This window comes from Drosophila ananassae, chromosome XL (genome assembly GCF_017639315.1).
Source record: "Drosophila ananassae strain 14024-0371.13 chromosome XL, ASM1763931v2, whole genome shotgun sequence".
Classification (NCBI taxonomy): Eukaryota; Metazoa; Arthropoda; class Insecta; order Diptera; family Drosophilidae; genus Drosophila; species Drosophila ananassae.
Window position 1 is genome coordinate 3965830 of NC_057931.1, and position 13842 is coordinate 3979671.

Consider the following 13842-nt stretch of genomic DNA (forward strand, 5'->3'; position numbering starts at 1 on the left):
ATGACGGATGCACGTTTATGTTGCACGAACGGAGAACAGAGAACCGAGGCGAGACTGTGGCAAGTGCCTTAATCAAAATTACATACACCATGTGGGCCATGAAAAATAATAAAAAATGAGTTGCGAATAAATCATTTACAGTCGAGTCCTTGCCACCATCAAACCGACCATCCTGCCTCCCATTTGTGCTTACTTGTATAACTCACACTTGCCTCATTCTTTTTTTTTTGGCCCTTTTTTTTTTTTGCAGAACCAGATACTGTGCGACCTGCATTTCGCGGACGTGGCCCTAATGGAGTGCTCCGATTTCATGCAACAATTGCGGAGCTTCAAGCCCCAATCCCTCGGATGCGCGGTTGCCAGGCGGAAGAGCTCCACCACGCTGATATTTCCACTGCCGCCGCAAGCATGTTCAGGTATGTGTGCGGTCTCTGTCCATACTATTTGGTAGAGTACTCTATATCCTTACACACACACACACACTCAGTACAGGCTCAGGTACCAGGCCCAGACCCAGACCCAGGCCCAGGCCCAGGCACCAGTCACCTGGCACATATTCTCCAACAAGAGTATTATGCCTCGAAATCGCCACGGTTACCAAACTTTGCTGGCAAAGCCTCTGATATATCCCTTAAATTGGCGCAAATTTTCCTGCTTAATTGGATTTCATATGGTTTCTGTTTAAAACATAAAGTCTTTAAGTTTTCTTGATAATTTTTGAAGAGTTTTTCAAAAGGTTTTTATTTGAAAATACTTATGTTTCTTGCCTTTGAGTAACTTTTAGAAGGACTTTAAAGAATAGTTCTTGATCTTTTGTGGCTTTAAGCTCTCTCTTTAGAGTTTAAAATAAAATATATTATATTTAATATTTGTTTTATATTTTTTAACAATTTCATTTTTTTTGTTTCAATTTTGAAACAATACATTGAGAAAGACATGAAATCCATTTAAGCTAGTAATGAAAAACAGAAGCAAAGTACAATTTTTTTTTAAATTGTACAAACCCACAAAAAAATAAATTAAACATTTTTAGACTCTTGAAATAAAAAATTCATCAATTTCCGCATTTAAAAATGTATAATTTATTCAGGAGAAAGCCTAAAACCCCTGCTTTTAATCCCAAAACCCAAACACAAATAAAAATTTGCCAGGATATAAGCCGCTTCGAATAGGCAACCCTTTCGAAGGATAAACTTATGTTTTTTGTTGTCCCATTGTGTGTGTGTGTGTGAGTCTTAGGATGTGTATGTGTGTGTATAAGTGTGTGTGTGTGTCTGCATGGCGTCATCATTATAATTCAAATGAGATTTGCGCGCACAGCAATCTACTCACTCACCCACGCACACACTCACATTTAAGGATACGGGCACACACACACACACACAGAGGCATGGAAAGAAAAAAAAAGAAATGGAAAGAGATGGCAGGAGAATGAGGAAAAGAGAAGGGTAAACGCGAGAGCGCCACGTCTACAAGTTGGAGAATGTTTGGCATTTTGCATAATAAAGTTGTTCAAACATATTTGACGTTGGGTTGCTCACTCACACAAATACAAACACACACTCACACACACACACACACACACAGAGAGACAAACAAACACACAGTCAGATAGAACCACCATTTTTCGCTGACATAAACTTTCAATTCGGTTTTCATTTTTACTTTATTTCCTCTCGTCTTCATGCCATTTTATTTATTTTTTTTTTCTCAGTTTGCTGGCAAACGATTTAATTAAAAAGTCCCCCCTCACTCTTTGGGGGAAATAAAAATAAGAAGTATACAGAACATTTCTTAATATTATTTATCAGTTGCCAGATATCCGTCTAGATATAATATATATAAAAAATATACACATGTAAGCCGTGCTATGCGAGCAGGAATGCAAAGTTTATTAACTGGATTTTTATTACGAAACTTTTGCCCGGGATACTCTTTGACCCCTCTCCTCACTCCGCCCCCTTTTTTTTTTGGGAGTTCATTTTAATTACAATATGCCGAAAATACGATGGAAAATACTGGCTACTGGGTACTGGCCAAAAAAAATATATATATATATATACAAATATATTCGGAAACGAGGCCCGTCCAGATGCCACTCCGATGGGCGATGGGTGATGGGTGGGGCTGTTAAATATTAAATACTATTGCCAGTTGAATATTATTGACAAGCGATTGGTAGTGCAATTATATTTTGGAGTATTTTTCTCTCAATTATTCCCCAACAGCCACTGTCCATCAATTACTGACAAGCTTAATTAATCGAACAATTTACAGAAACATGATAGGGAATTGTGAAGGATTTTTAAAAATACGAAAATAACAAACATATTGCAGTTCAGAGAAGCTTAAAATCTATCTAAAGAAAAATAGAAAAAAAATATCCTTATATCCGCATCCGTATTAATGCTCAGCTGGGCTCATTTGAAGCGACATTAAGTGTGCACTCGAGTAAAGTGATTTGATGCATGTCACATTTGAGTGCAGCACTTGCTGCTTTGAAACGCGACATCCAGTTCCCCCTGCCCTCTATACAGTCCAGGATATACTAGTATATATATCCTTTACAAATACTCGGAAAGGGGGCAGTGGCAAGTGCAATTGTTTGCAGTTGCAACAAAGTCAAGAGAGTGGAAACACAATGCTACACAGTACTACTTTTATTTGCTTTTAGATTTTTCTTTTTTTTTTCGAAAAGCTAAATCGATCGGTTCTCTATCAGCATTTATAGATTTTTTTTCGAGGTGTCCTTAAAGGTATATTTTTTTTTTTAAATACTCATAGTACTTAAAGAGAGCCATTACCTTGTTGGTATTAATGCTCTTAGCCAGGCTAAGACATAAAGCCCATACTGGGCTATCTTTTCTCAACTCGCTAATGGGCCAATTTTATCCCAGAATCCTGGCAACAGTCACGCACAATAATTCGCCCTCCTTGAACTGACTTTTCAACTTTGGATTTTGGTTTCTAGACTCCCACTAGCGCCTTTGGCCTTTTCCGTTTCCGTTTCCGTTGCCATTTTCGTTTCCGTTTCCGGCCAAAAACAGAACCTATAGTATTTCATAAATTTAATTGTCACGTACTCACATGGCCCTTCCCTCTCTAACAACTCTATCTGTATTTGTATTTCTAACTGTAACTGTAACTGTTACTGTTACGGTCGGTATATGTATCCTTGTTGCTTCAACTTCCTTTTTCTCTTTTCGTATTTTTTTTTTTTTTTTGGTTATATGTATAATACGTGTTTATAACTCTCGTGCGCGATTTGGGCCATAAACGTGTGCTCCGTGACCTACGTGGCGTATACGTTACTCCAGACGCGCTAAATGATTTATTTACTGCATTTATTTAATCTATTTGATGACCCTGGCAGATCGACCAAGGACCAAGGTCCTTTCTTGGCTTTCTTTTCTTTTTCCACTGGAAATTTAATTCAGTCTTGGCTTATTTTATTTTTAGTTTCTTGGGAGAGTTTTTTCTGAGAGTTAGAATAAAAATATATTTTTAACAAATATTTTTCTTAAAGGACTCTGAAGACTATGAATTATTTTACTATTTATTTTATTATTTAATCTTTTCTTATCTTGGCTTTAAAATGAAGAGAAACTAAGCCACAAATAGACTTTTATTATTTATCCTTCTAAAAATTATTTAAATTAAAACTCCTTTTAAATTAAAAAGATAAAAAATCTGCCTTCAAACAAGCAACCTCTGGCTGAGCCTCCAGCCATTAATTTGCTCATTGTCCTTTGAATATAAATATATATCGCAGCTTGTATATATCCTGCCATTATTCAGAGCTTTGTCATTTGGTTTTGGCCATAAATTTGGCGACTGAATGGAGGTAGATCCTGGCCATCTCTCACCTGGCCGAAAAGGCATTTACATTTTAATATGCATTATTAGCGGGATAATTGTTTGAGGATATTGCCTAAGAATAGACAGGCAGGATGGCTGGCAGGCTACCTAGCCAGGATACCCGCCAGGATACCCACCAGGCAGTCATAAAAAAGAAGAATCCACCCCCCACACCCACTCTATTTAAGGATGAGCCACGCCCCCTCTGGCACACCGTCTGTCAATTTATCACTTTGCCATTCCATTTTGGTATTGGCCACGCCCCCTAGCTCAGCTCTGGAGTTGGCTGTCATTTGCTGCCATAATAAATTCAAAAGCCCGCCATGAAAAGGAAAAATTGTCGCGCACTTTTAACGTTCATTTGTCAGTTGGTGTTTTCTTTTTTTGTTTTTTTTTTGTTGTGCCAGAAGTAGGAGCAGGTTTTTCCTTTCATTTTCATTTTCATTTTTTTTGTATTATTTATATTTTGTTTTTTGTCTATTTTGTGTGTGGCTCCTTCATCATTGTTTGCCATTTTTAATATTTTAATATGTTCTGGCACGCATTCGGTGTCTCATTTGTTGAATGAAAAATGATTTTAATTTATGCCCGACTTGTCCATTTAATAAATATGATGTTCTAAGGGGATATTTATGACTCAACACACCCAGTGTGTTGGGATTTTGTTCAAAATCATTTCAATCAAAATCAATCAATCATTTTAATTAATATCCAGCATAGTCGTTGAGTTTCACTTTATTTCTTTTGATAGTTTATCGAAAAGAAAGGACATTACTTGAGGATATTTGCATTTTCAAGACATTTCTTGAATTATTTCAAGAACTAAGACTAAGACACAACCAATTAAAAGAAATACCTTCAAAGTACAAAGGACAAACCGCATTCACAAATCACAAAATTCCAAAAGCATCCTTTCGGCCATTGCATCCTAAATTAAATTAATATTTTGCTTTAGTGCGGTTCCTTTTCATTTGTCTGCCAATTTGTCAGAGACATCCTTGCCGGATTTCAGACAATTATTCAGGACATTGTTCTCAATTGACTTTCTTTTTTTTTGTCTAAATGGGGCTATTGACTGGCAAGTTGGTTTAAATAAATGCCTGAAGGCTTGTTGTTGTCTTTTCTTGGCTTTCAAATAAAAAGAAACAGGGCCAGAAGCAAATAATATTTATTATTAATATAAAGCATTAATATATATATTTCTTAATCAATATCTCCTTCCAAGACGGAAGTCCTTTAGTCTTAGAACTAATTCTCATTTAAATTGGTAATGTATTCTAGTTCTAGCCCCTAAAAAAAAAAAAGAAAAAAATTTGTATCTAGACATTGTTTATCAATTAAGGTAAGAATTTGGTATTCAGTATTCCGGGTCAGTAAACAAAGTGTGTTGGTGGGATGTTGTGTCCTGTGTGTGTGTCCTGTGTCTTGTGTCCTTTTAATGCGGCTAAGCTAAATAGAAAAAGCAAACTTTTCTATCACACACACATACAGATACAGATACTCACACAAACTAGTGACCTCCTGTCAATAAGCAATTATTATCCTGCTGACGTGGCAGCGACAAAAACGAAAAAGGTGGCACGTAGCCGCCTGGTGTGGCACGTGGCCGCCAATTTAAGCCTCTTAAATGTACCGAAAAAGCAATTAAAATACAATCAATATGCCTTTTTTGGCCTCTAGCCTCTAGCCTGTAGCCTCCTCCTCCTACAATCCCAATTGGTGATGAACTTTCCGCGAATTACGAATGAGCTGATGCCTGAATCGACGGATATTATCATCTCGTTGGGGGGGCGGCTCCTCCAGTGTCTTCTTGTCCTCAACATACCGATAATGTTGCAATTGGCCGAGGTCCAGGGGCACTGTTTCGGGGGCACTTGCATCATGCCAGGCGAGTGGAAAGTGATTGTGCAACAGTGCCACCGAATCGGTGTTGTGTAAACATTTCGGGTGGAATGCCGGATGATTGTGCTCCGCCACTCGTGTCAAATGGGAGAGCATCGGAAAGTCCTTCGGCATTGTGGGATCCGGCGGCAGTTGCCGCGGATAGTAGACATTACGGAAGCAATAACTGCTTCGCGATGAGCACTCCACATCGCGAGTAATCAATACCTGGAGCAGATCGGACCAATTGGTTAAATTACCGAGGGGCATCGGCACCTCGTCCACATCAATGACGGCTATGTAGTCGAAATCGTACATATTCCGGTACAGACAGTCGTTGTACAGTAGAACCTCGTTGAGGCGATAGCACAGCAGATCGTGCTCCTTCCAAATGTTAAGCAACTTGTACGGCCTGTAGTCCAGGTAGCCGTCGTTCGTGTACTTCGCCAAGGTCCTTGAGGTGTTCGGATGCATCTCTCCGATGTCATAGGCAGTCACTCGGCTAGCTCCCAGGATCTTCATCATTTCCATCCACTCCACCAGTGGCAGGGTTATATCCTCATGGGGAAATTTAAGATACTTGACACATATCCCTGTTCTCAGTTTGCCATCCGATCGCATCCTTTCCTCGTCCTGACTGGACGGTGGCTGGACCACCTTCACCGCATTCAGGGCCACATTGCAGCGATCGTCGAATACGAGGGCCACCAGCTGGGGTATCCTTCGGGAGGCGACCTTGAAGGTGAGCAGGGTGGGATAGGCCAGACCCTCCATGTTGCCCCAGGTCTCGTACCATCCCAGTTTGGTGTCGTGCAGCTCCGCTATCTCCGCCTGTGACTCGCCATCGAACCACATCTGGCAGTAGGTGGTAGGATAGGGTCCTGTCACTGTGCTGATCATCGCCAGGACGACTATTTCCGGTATCGTATGCCTCCGATCGTAGTACGCTCCATATATGTAGTAGGTCAGATTCCCGCCTTTTGTTTCTTGGAAGTGCGGATGGTTGAAGTTGATGTTCTCGAAGAGGGGATACGGGGCACACTCCTCCTTTTTAATCCAAAACGGGTCCTCGTTGGCCTTCAAAAAATCCTCTATATTCTGTTCATCTTCTCCGTGGTAGTCCAAATATTCAGAGCCCTGGAGATCTATTGGAGTTTGAGATACATTTTAGGCTTAAGTGATTTATTTTTGTGTTTTTTAAATCAATAGTCATCTACTATCATTCTGAAAATATCAGAATCTACAAAACCTATATAGTTTAGCTTCTTCTCTATATCTATATTATAATATCTCAAAACTCTACTCCCAAAAATTTTATAAAAAGTTTCTGTCCCAACCCCTCTCTTGTAACACTTTTAAAGCCAATTTTTTAATATTTTGTATAACTCTTAATACCTCTTGGAGAATATTTCTGAGCCAGTGGCTGGCCGGGAAGGGAACTGGAGCTGGGCTGGCGCAGTTGGACGAGTAGGAGGAGACAGAAGCCGCTCATAAAAAAGATCAGAGGCCTCCTGAAGTTCCGACAGAGTCTGTAGACCATTGCGTTTGAAATGACATCGGTCACTGGAGGTTCTTCTAACTTCTTTCGATTACTTAAACATATTTTCTTGTTTTTTGATAAAACATCGCATCTCTCAATAAGCAATTTCAATAATTGAAAAAAATATCTTTTGAAAATATATATAAAAGAAATAGTTGGCTCTTTATCTCAGGCCTGATAAAAAAAAAAAAAGTAGAAAATATTTTCTCTAAAAATTGATGAATGAAAACCTTAGTGAATGGAGACATTAAATTAAAGGAATTAGTTAAGTAACCTTAAGTAACTCCCAAAAAAAAACGTCTCATTCAGATTAAGGTTCTCATGTATCGCCCAGAAATTGGCCAATTTTTGGGCAATTGATGATTGAAGACAGGGTGGGGGATGATTGAAATAAAAAATAAAATAAATAAAAAAAGAATCGAACAAAAAAAGGGGACCCTAACAAGCGGCAAACAAGCCAAGTCCCTGGCTGGAAGACATTATTATGTACGTCAGCGTCGATTTCGATGTCGACGGTGCGTTAACTTGGCCAAAATGGCAAAAAATGACCAAAATGACAAAAGCAGTTGGCAGTCCCCCTGTCCGCATGTCCCCCTGTCCGTCTGTCCGCTTGTCCGTCTCTCGTTTTTACTGAGCCTGCGGCTGAAATGTGAGTTTTCTCTTGAAGGGTGCGAGGGGGGTCTGCGAGGGAAAAATCAAACAGAGGGCGGAAAATTCTCCCCCTCAAGGGCACGGACATGGGGGCTTTGATAAGGGAAGGGGAGGGGAGGGGAGGGGAGGCGAGGGGTGAGGGAGTAAGCTCGGAAGTAATACCTACGTAGGCAGCACCACCTGCATTAAATTATTGATTCGATTTCGCGCGCGGTTCGTTTTTATTGTAGCGAACTTTTTGTCTGAATGAATTGTAGCCAGCCGACTGGCATTGTCAAAGTTTCTGCGGCCACCCTCAGTAGACGTTGTACTCTACACACACATACATAACACACATACACACACACATATATACATATATACATATACAAAAATATATATATGTATATTTCTATATACAATATAGGGTCATTAAAAAAATACCTGCCCGTCTGTCAGTCTGTCACGTTGCCTTTCCAATTTTCCACCATGTGTGTGTAAGTGTGTGTTTGTAGGTGTGTGTGTGCGTTTTGAGGAGCTGCCACGCCCAGAAACAGCATAACAATAATAACAACAACACCAGCAAACAAGCTGAAATTTATGTGAGCGGCGCCAAGCGTTTCCTTGAATGACTGCACTCGAAAAAAATACATATAAAAATATTAAAAATTTAGGTTTTTATTTATTCTATAATCTATGATTTTTTTAAAGCTTCAAGCTTTAATTTTAAAGAATATTTATACCTTTTTAAGACCTCGATCCTAACAAGACAGTTCTAGACTTAGAAACCTTCAAAAATAAATAGAAAATAAATAGAAATTTAATAAATTAATAAATTAAAAAACTAAAAAACAACTACAAAGAAGTTTAAATATAAAAGCATTTATCGAAATATATTATTTAATATTTATCAACAATTCTCTTATTTAAAAGGAAGGATTGAGGTTTTTTTTGAAGATTCATACAAAATTAAAAATATATTTTGAGTAAAGTTACTCTAAAGACTAAAACACACTTAATTAAATAATAGCTTTACCTTTATAAATATAAAAAAAAAAGTTTGAAGGTATATAATTTAATAATCAATATAAAATTAATTACTCAAAATGATCTAATTAATAATTGATAAATTTCTCTATTAAAAAGATTCAGAAATCTAGCCTTACAACTTGTTCAGAAATCTCTTAGAAGCACTTTCTCTCAGTGTAATTGCTGAACACATAGGTTTCTTACGCACACCCACACACACACACATGTGTGTATCGCAAACAAGACATAATCAATCACTTAACCCAAAAACGCACACCAAACGTTCGTTTCAATTAAAGTTTCGTTTTCATTCACTTATCCGTGAAGGAAAAGAAAGGAGAAGGAGAAGGGTCATATGGCGAATAGAAATGGGGAGAAAAATATAGAAGGAGAAAAAATAGCAAAATCATCACATACACTGTGCAAAATAGCCAGGGCAATTATCGAAATTGCATTCATGAATAATGATAGTTGGTGGATGCCAGGCATCATGATAAATTATTCGCCCTTTTCGGAAAAACCTTAAGATTCATTTATTACTTTTTCATTTACTAATTGCATTCTGCAATTTAATATTTTCAACTTTCTCCGGGAAATCGTAGGCTTTTCTTTCCCATTCCCATTCCTTTTCCTCTCTTCTTAATTAAAAATACAAAATATCCATTTCATTTAAGTTATCTTTCATTTTTATCTTTCAATTCCATTTTCACTCTTCAATGACTTATGCATTTTTAATAAAATTGCATTGCCTCGAATTCAATAACTATTTATTTTGCTTTCATAATTTCATTTTCATGTTTAATTGATTTCTTTTTTACAAAAACAGAAATCCTATCTTATCTTGGAGCACAAAACTTTTGTTATTGGTAAACAGTAGGGGGGAGAGTACTATACGTATATATGAGAAAAACCGGAAGCTTTCAATTTCCTTTGCTGACGCCTGGTTTTCTATATGAATTACCAGAGATTTTTCGGTTTTGGTTGAGGTTTGGCCCACTTTTCTGTTGTTCGTTTCTTTGCATACTTTTCGGCGCACATAATTCGCATATCATCGGGTTGGAATAAAATAAAATGAAGAAAGTAAGAAGAAAGATTATACCTTTGATGTAAAGACAACTATTTAATACTCTTTTTATTTATTCATTATTGAAAATTAAAAATAAAATAAATTCGTCACCTACTAGTTCTATTAGAAGCTTTTAAAAGATAACGGGACAAACAGAGAGCCATTGATCTTGTATTGGGAGAAAGAGAGTGAGAGTAAAAAAGAGAGTGAGTATGAAAAAGTGCTGCCAAAGCATCTGAGAGAGTATTTTTGTTTTGGCCTCAAAGGGAAATTATTTAAATTAGAAATACCTTCTCAAAGAAGGGTATGGCAAAAGAAAAACAAAGACTACGCCCGTAGAAATCACGGAATCTGTTGCTCAACCGTAATTGAAGCAATGACGCAAGCAAGAAATAAAACAAAAACTGAAAAAAAAAAACAGAAAACTCACTCACTCCAGTCTCTACGGCATTTCAATGCCTTGGCTCGATTTTCTCCGTGATTACTCGCTCGAAAGTAATTTGTTTTCATAGGACACGAAAGTCGTCTGTTCGCGACAAGGACAAAGGCAAGTGTAAAGCTAAATGTCCTTTAAATGTGCCAACAATTGTTCAACCCAAAGACATACTAATTTTTTTTTTTGAATATTCCTCGAAAGAGTTTTAAGATTCATTTAATTCTTGGCAATATTTGAAGTTTTCTCAATGATTTGTTGTTAAAAAAAAATGTTTTAAAGCCCAATATATTTGTCAAGTTGTAAGGCAGAGGCCAAGAGCCACCGGATCTGCCCTGAAATCACATTTTGTGGGACACTTAGCATAATTTAGCACTTCATTTGCAAGCGTGAAGGATAAAAAAAAAAGAGGGAACCGCGACAGCTGCCTGAACGAAAACTTTTCAGCACACACTGTGTCACAGTGGGCCACGCCCCACTTTGTATTTGGGCATTAGGTTGCAAAGTGATTATGATGTTGCCCCCCCAAGGCAACAAAATAAATCTCCCGAACAACCCATAGACATGAATATTTCACCTCCACCCCTATCTCGTCTTTGTTGGAAATAATCCTTTATTTTTCCAAAAAAAAAAATAAAAAAAAAATTGTCAAGGGCAACAAATTCCACCTGCGATGACATGAATCTCACGAATCTCAACATCAAAAGTATTTACACAAAAAAAAACAACACACAAGAGTTTCCTGCGGTTCCAACTTTTCAAACAAAAAACGAGAAAGTTTTTTTTCGCCAAAAAAAGTGTGAAATTACAGGCCATATATGATACACGAAATGATTGGATGTGTGATTTATGTTTTTTTGTTTTTTTTTCTTTATCGTTTCAGGTAAATTGAATGGAAAGCCTGAAAGGGGGCACCTCGAGGTGGCAGGTCGATGTCAGGATAAGTACTATATAATTTTAAGATTGACAAATTTATAACAATAATCGGAGGACAAGTGCTCTTCAGGGGGTTTTCCTCTCTGGCATTATTATAAATGGTGTTTTTTGGGGAAAATTATCAAAAAAAAATGGCTTTTAAATTGGGGAAATAAAAGAAAAGGATACTAGGATCAGTTTACTGGCTTAGTTTTTTTTATAAAAATTTCTAGTTACCCTTTTCTTTATGTGCACTTTTTATAATTATTAAATAAATAAAATAAACATAAATATTGTTATTTTCTGGCCAAAATTAAATCCACTCGAGCCACTCCACCAACACTTGATGTGAAAAAATCTGAAGTATTTGCCAATTTTTGGGCATTTAATTACCATTCAACTGGCTGGCTAACCAATATTGGATCGCTTATGCCACTTGACCCATGTCCCAACCCAAAAACGACACAAATGGCCAAAAACCAGAAACCCAAAATGTCTAAGAGGGAGAGGAGTGGGTCGACATTTGCATTTTGGACTCTGACCGACCGCAAAATTGCTGGCCAATGGCTTTGGCTTTGGGTTTTGGCTTTTAAGGACGTGTGTCCTGTCGGCTCTTTGCAGCTTATTGGCCAATTTGCAACTTGATTAACAAAAGTGCATGAGGTCAGCCATTCGGCCTATTTCTAATGATCATTACATTAGGCTCATTATGGCTCTCTACACTAGGCATATTTTTGTTTACTTTTTTTTTAAACTTTTTTAAGAGCACTTTAAAGGAAATAAAAATTAATTGGAGATTAAGTATTGAATGATAGAAAAAAAGGAAAAGCAAATATTGCTTTAATCTAGTGGGGTTTTTTTAAATGAAATTCCCTTTTTTTTAAGAGTATGTTGGGCTAGAGATTACCTTAAAAAAAATATTTAAAAAAAATAGAATAATTCTTTGATTCTAAATCATTTAAATAACTTTACAAACTAATCAAGTAATCCATGTCCTTACATGTCCTTACAATACACCATTTTGTTTTCAATTGTTTCGATAGCCGCAAGGTATCGGTTAATCGATTGCAGACACATTCGAAAGTTGCGCTCCAAGTGACGCATAATTCGAAAATTGAAATTTCCATCACGTACATGACGCCGGCAGCGACGCCTACGCCGACGTCGACGCAACATCCACTTGTCAACATGAATTTCCAATTTTCTCTTTTTCCGGCCCCGCCCACTTTTACCGACTCCCACCCACATCTTACCAAACAAAAAAAAACAAAGACGCATTGTTCTGTCATGTGTGTGTAAGTCTGAGAGGCTTTTTTTTATTTTAAACATAATATATTAAATGAAAATATTTAAGATAAATTTTTTTTAATAATTTTGTATTTTTTATACATGTATGTTTTATTTATTAAATAATTTTTATATTAAATAATTATGAAATAAATAGAAATATTGTAAGGGTAAGTTTTAAGCTCTTTTCTGAAAAACATGAATCTTAATACAAAAATGCTTAAACTGTTAAATAACTTTGAATTTTATAAAGAAAAAATGTAACAACGTAAAACTCAAAGATATTTAATTTGTTTTAATCATCTTTGTGGATATTTGTTCTGTTGGAGAACAGAATCTAGATGATTCTGCAAAGGTCGGTCTATATTTTTTGGTTTATAACCCGCTGGCTAAGCATTTCTGCGACCAATTATAATTTAACAACCCCCTGGCCACGCCTCCTCCTCCCCCAAATTTTCCACCGCTGACACATCAAACATTTTCGGGGGTCTTCGTAGTTTACAAAAAAAAAAAAAAAGAGAACCATTTGCTGGTCGTTTTCTACGTTTTTTGATTAAACGCAAACAGGGTGGCTAACACAAAAAATTAGTTGGCTTTTATGCAAATGCCCGGCTGGGGGGCCAGAACATTCTTTTTTTTTTTTGGCCATTTGAAAAGTGGCTGGAAAAGTGCTGCCCTATCGCTACCATCAGCAGGTAACCCCTTGTCAGAAAAAAAAAATACAAATCCCCTTCTTCGTTTTTTATTATCTCTTATTTGATATTTGCGCTTTAATGAATTTTAATGCCTTGGCCTTCTTCTCTTTTGCTTTCCTGATTTTTTTTGTTTGTTAAATTATTAATAAGAATTTTAAGCTTACGGGGTGAAAGTCGAAAAGATTTAAATTTGTTTTTCTTGACTTGAAGTCAAGGCCACAACACAAACCGAAAACCAAAACAAGCACAGGATACACAGGCACTGAAGCAACAGCAACCGAAAAAAAAAGAGAAAATATCACGCATACGCCACGTTGTTTCGCTGCATGTGAGAAAATTCCGTGGCTGGCATCGTTCACTGTAAATTGTAACCATCAAAGCGTTTTTTATCAGAGCCGCTTGGTGTTACTTCTTACAGTGAGTGAGCCAGCTGGAGCACATATTAAAAAAAAAATAAATAAAAAATAAAAATGTCTTTGTAAAGCCCTTTAAAAAACGCGAAAATTTT

General features: G+C 37.0%; 2 protein-coding genes across 10 annotated transcripts in view; one reads left to right on the forward strand and one right to left on the reverse strand.

The window, feature by feature from the left end:
- Positions 1–13842, forward strand: part of LOC6504085 — a 100664-nt gene that overhangs the window by 68711 nt on the left and 18111 nt on the right. For all 7 annotated transcript variants that reach the window (XM_044716713.1, XM_032453553.2, XM_032453554.2 and 4 more), the window contains one exon: positions 251–416. In XM_044716713.1, coding sequence (XP_044572648.1) covers positions 251–416 — 166 coding nt within the window. The remainder of the gene's footprint in view (positions 1–250; positions 417–13842) is intronic.
- LOC116655687 lies at positions 4792–7318 on the reverse strand. Of its 3 annotated transcripts, none has more exons than XR_006507570.1 (3): positions 7135–7318; positions 5364–6884; positions 4792–5148 (listed from the first exon to the last, which is right to left on the reverse strand). XR_006507570.1 is itself a non-coding variant. In XM_032453555.2 (2 exons), exons 1-2 carry the CDS (start codon positions 7277–7279, stop codon positions 5563–5565), a joined length of 1467 nt encoding a protein of 488 aa, XP_032309446.1. In that variant the 5' UTR covers positions 7280–7318; the 3' UTR covers positions 4792–5562. The 3 variants fall into 3 exon arrangements, 1 of the variants encoding a protein (XP_032309446.1); XR_004310750.2 differs by having other exon boundaries at positions 4792–5307; XM_032453555.2 differs by having other exon boundaries at positions 4792–6884.

Coding starts and splice junctions, on each gene's coding strand:
- LOC116655687 (XM_032453555.2), bottom strand. CDS start 7,279: ATGGTCTACAGACTCTGTCGGAACTTCAGGAGGCCTCTGATCTTTTTT. Junction 6,885..7,134: donor TCAGAAATATTCTCCAAGAG/GTATTAAGAGTT, acceptor AAACTCCAATAG/ATCTCCAGGGCTCTGAATAT.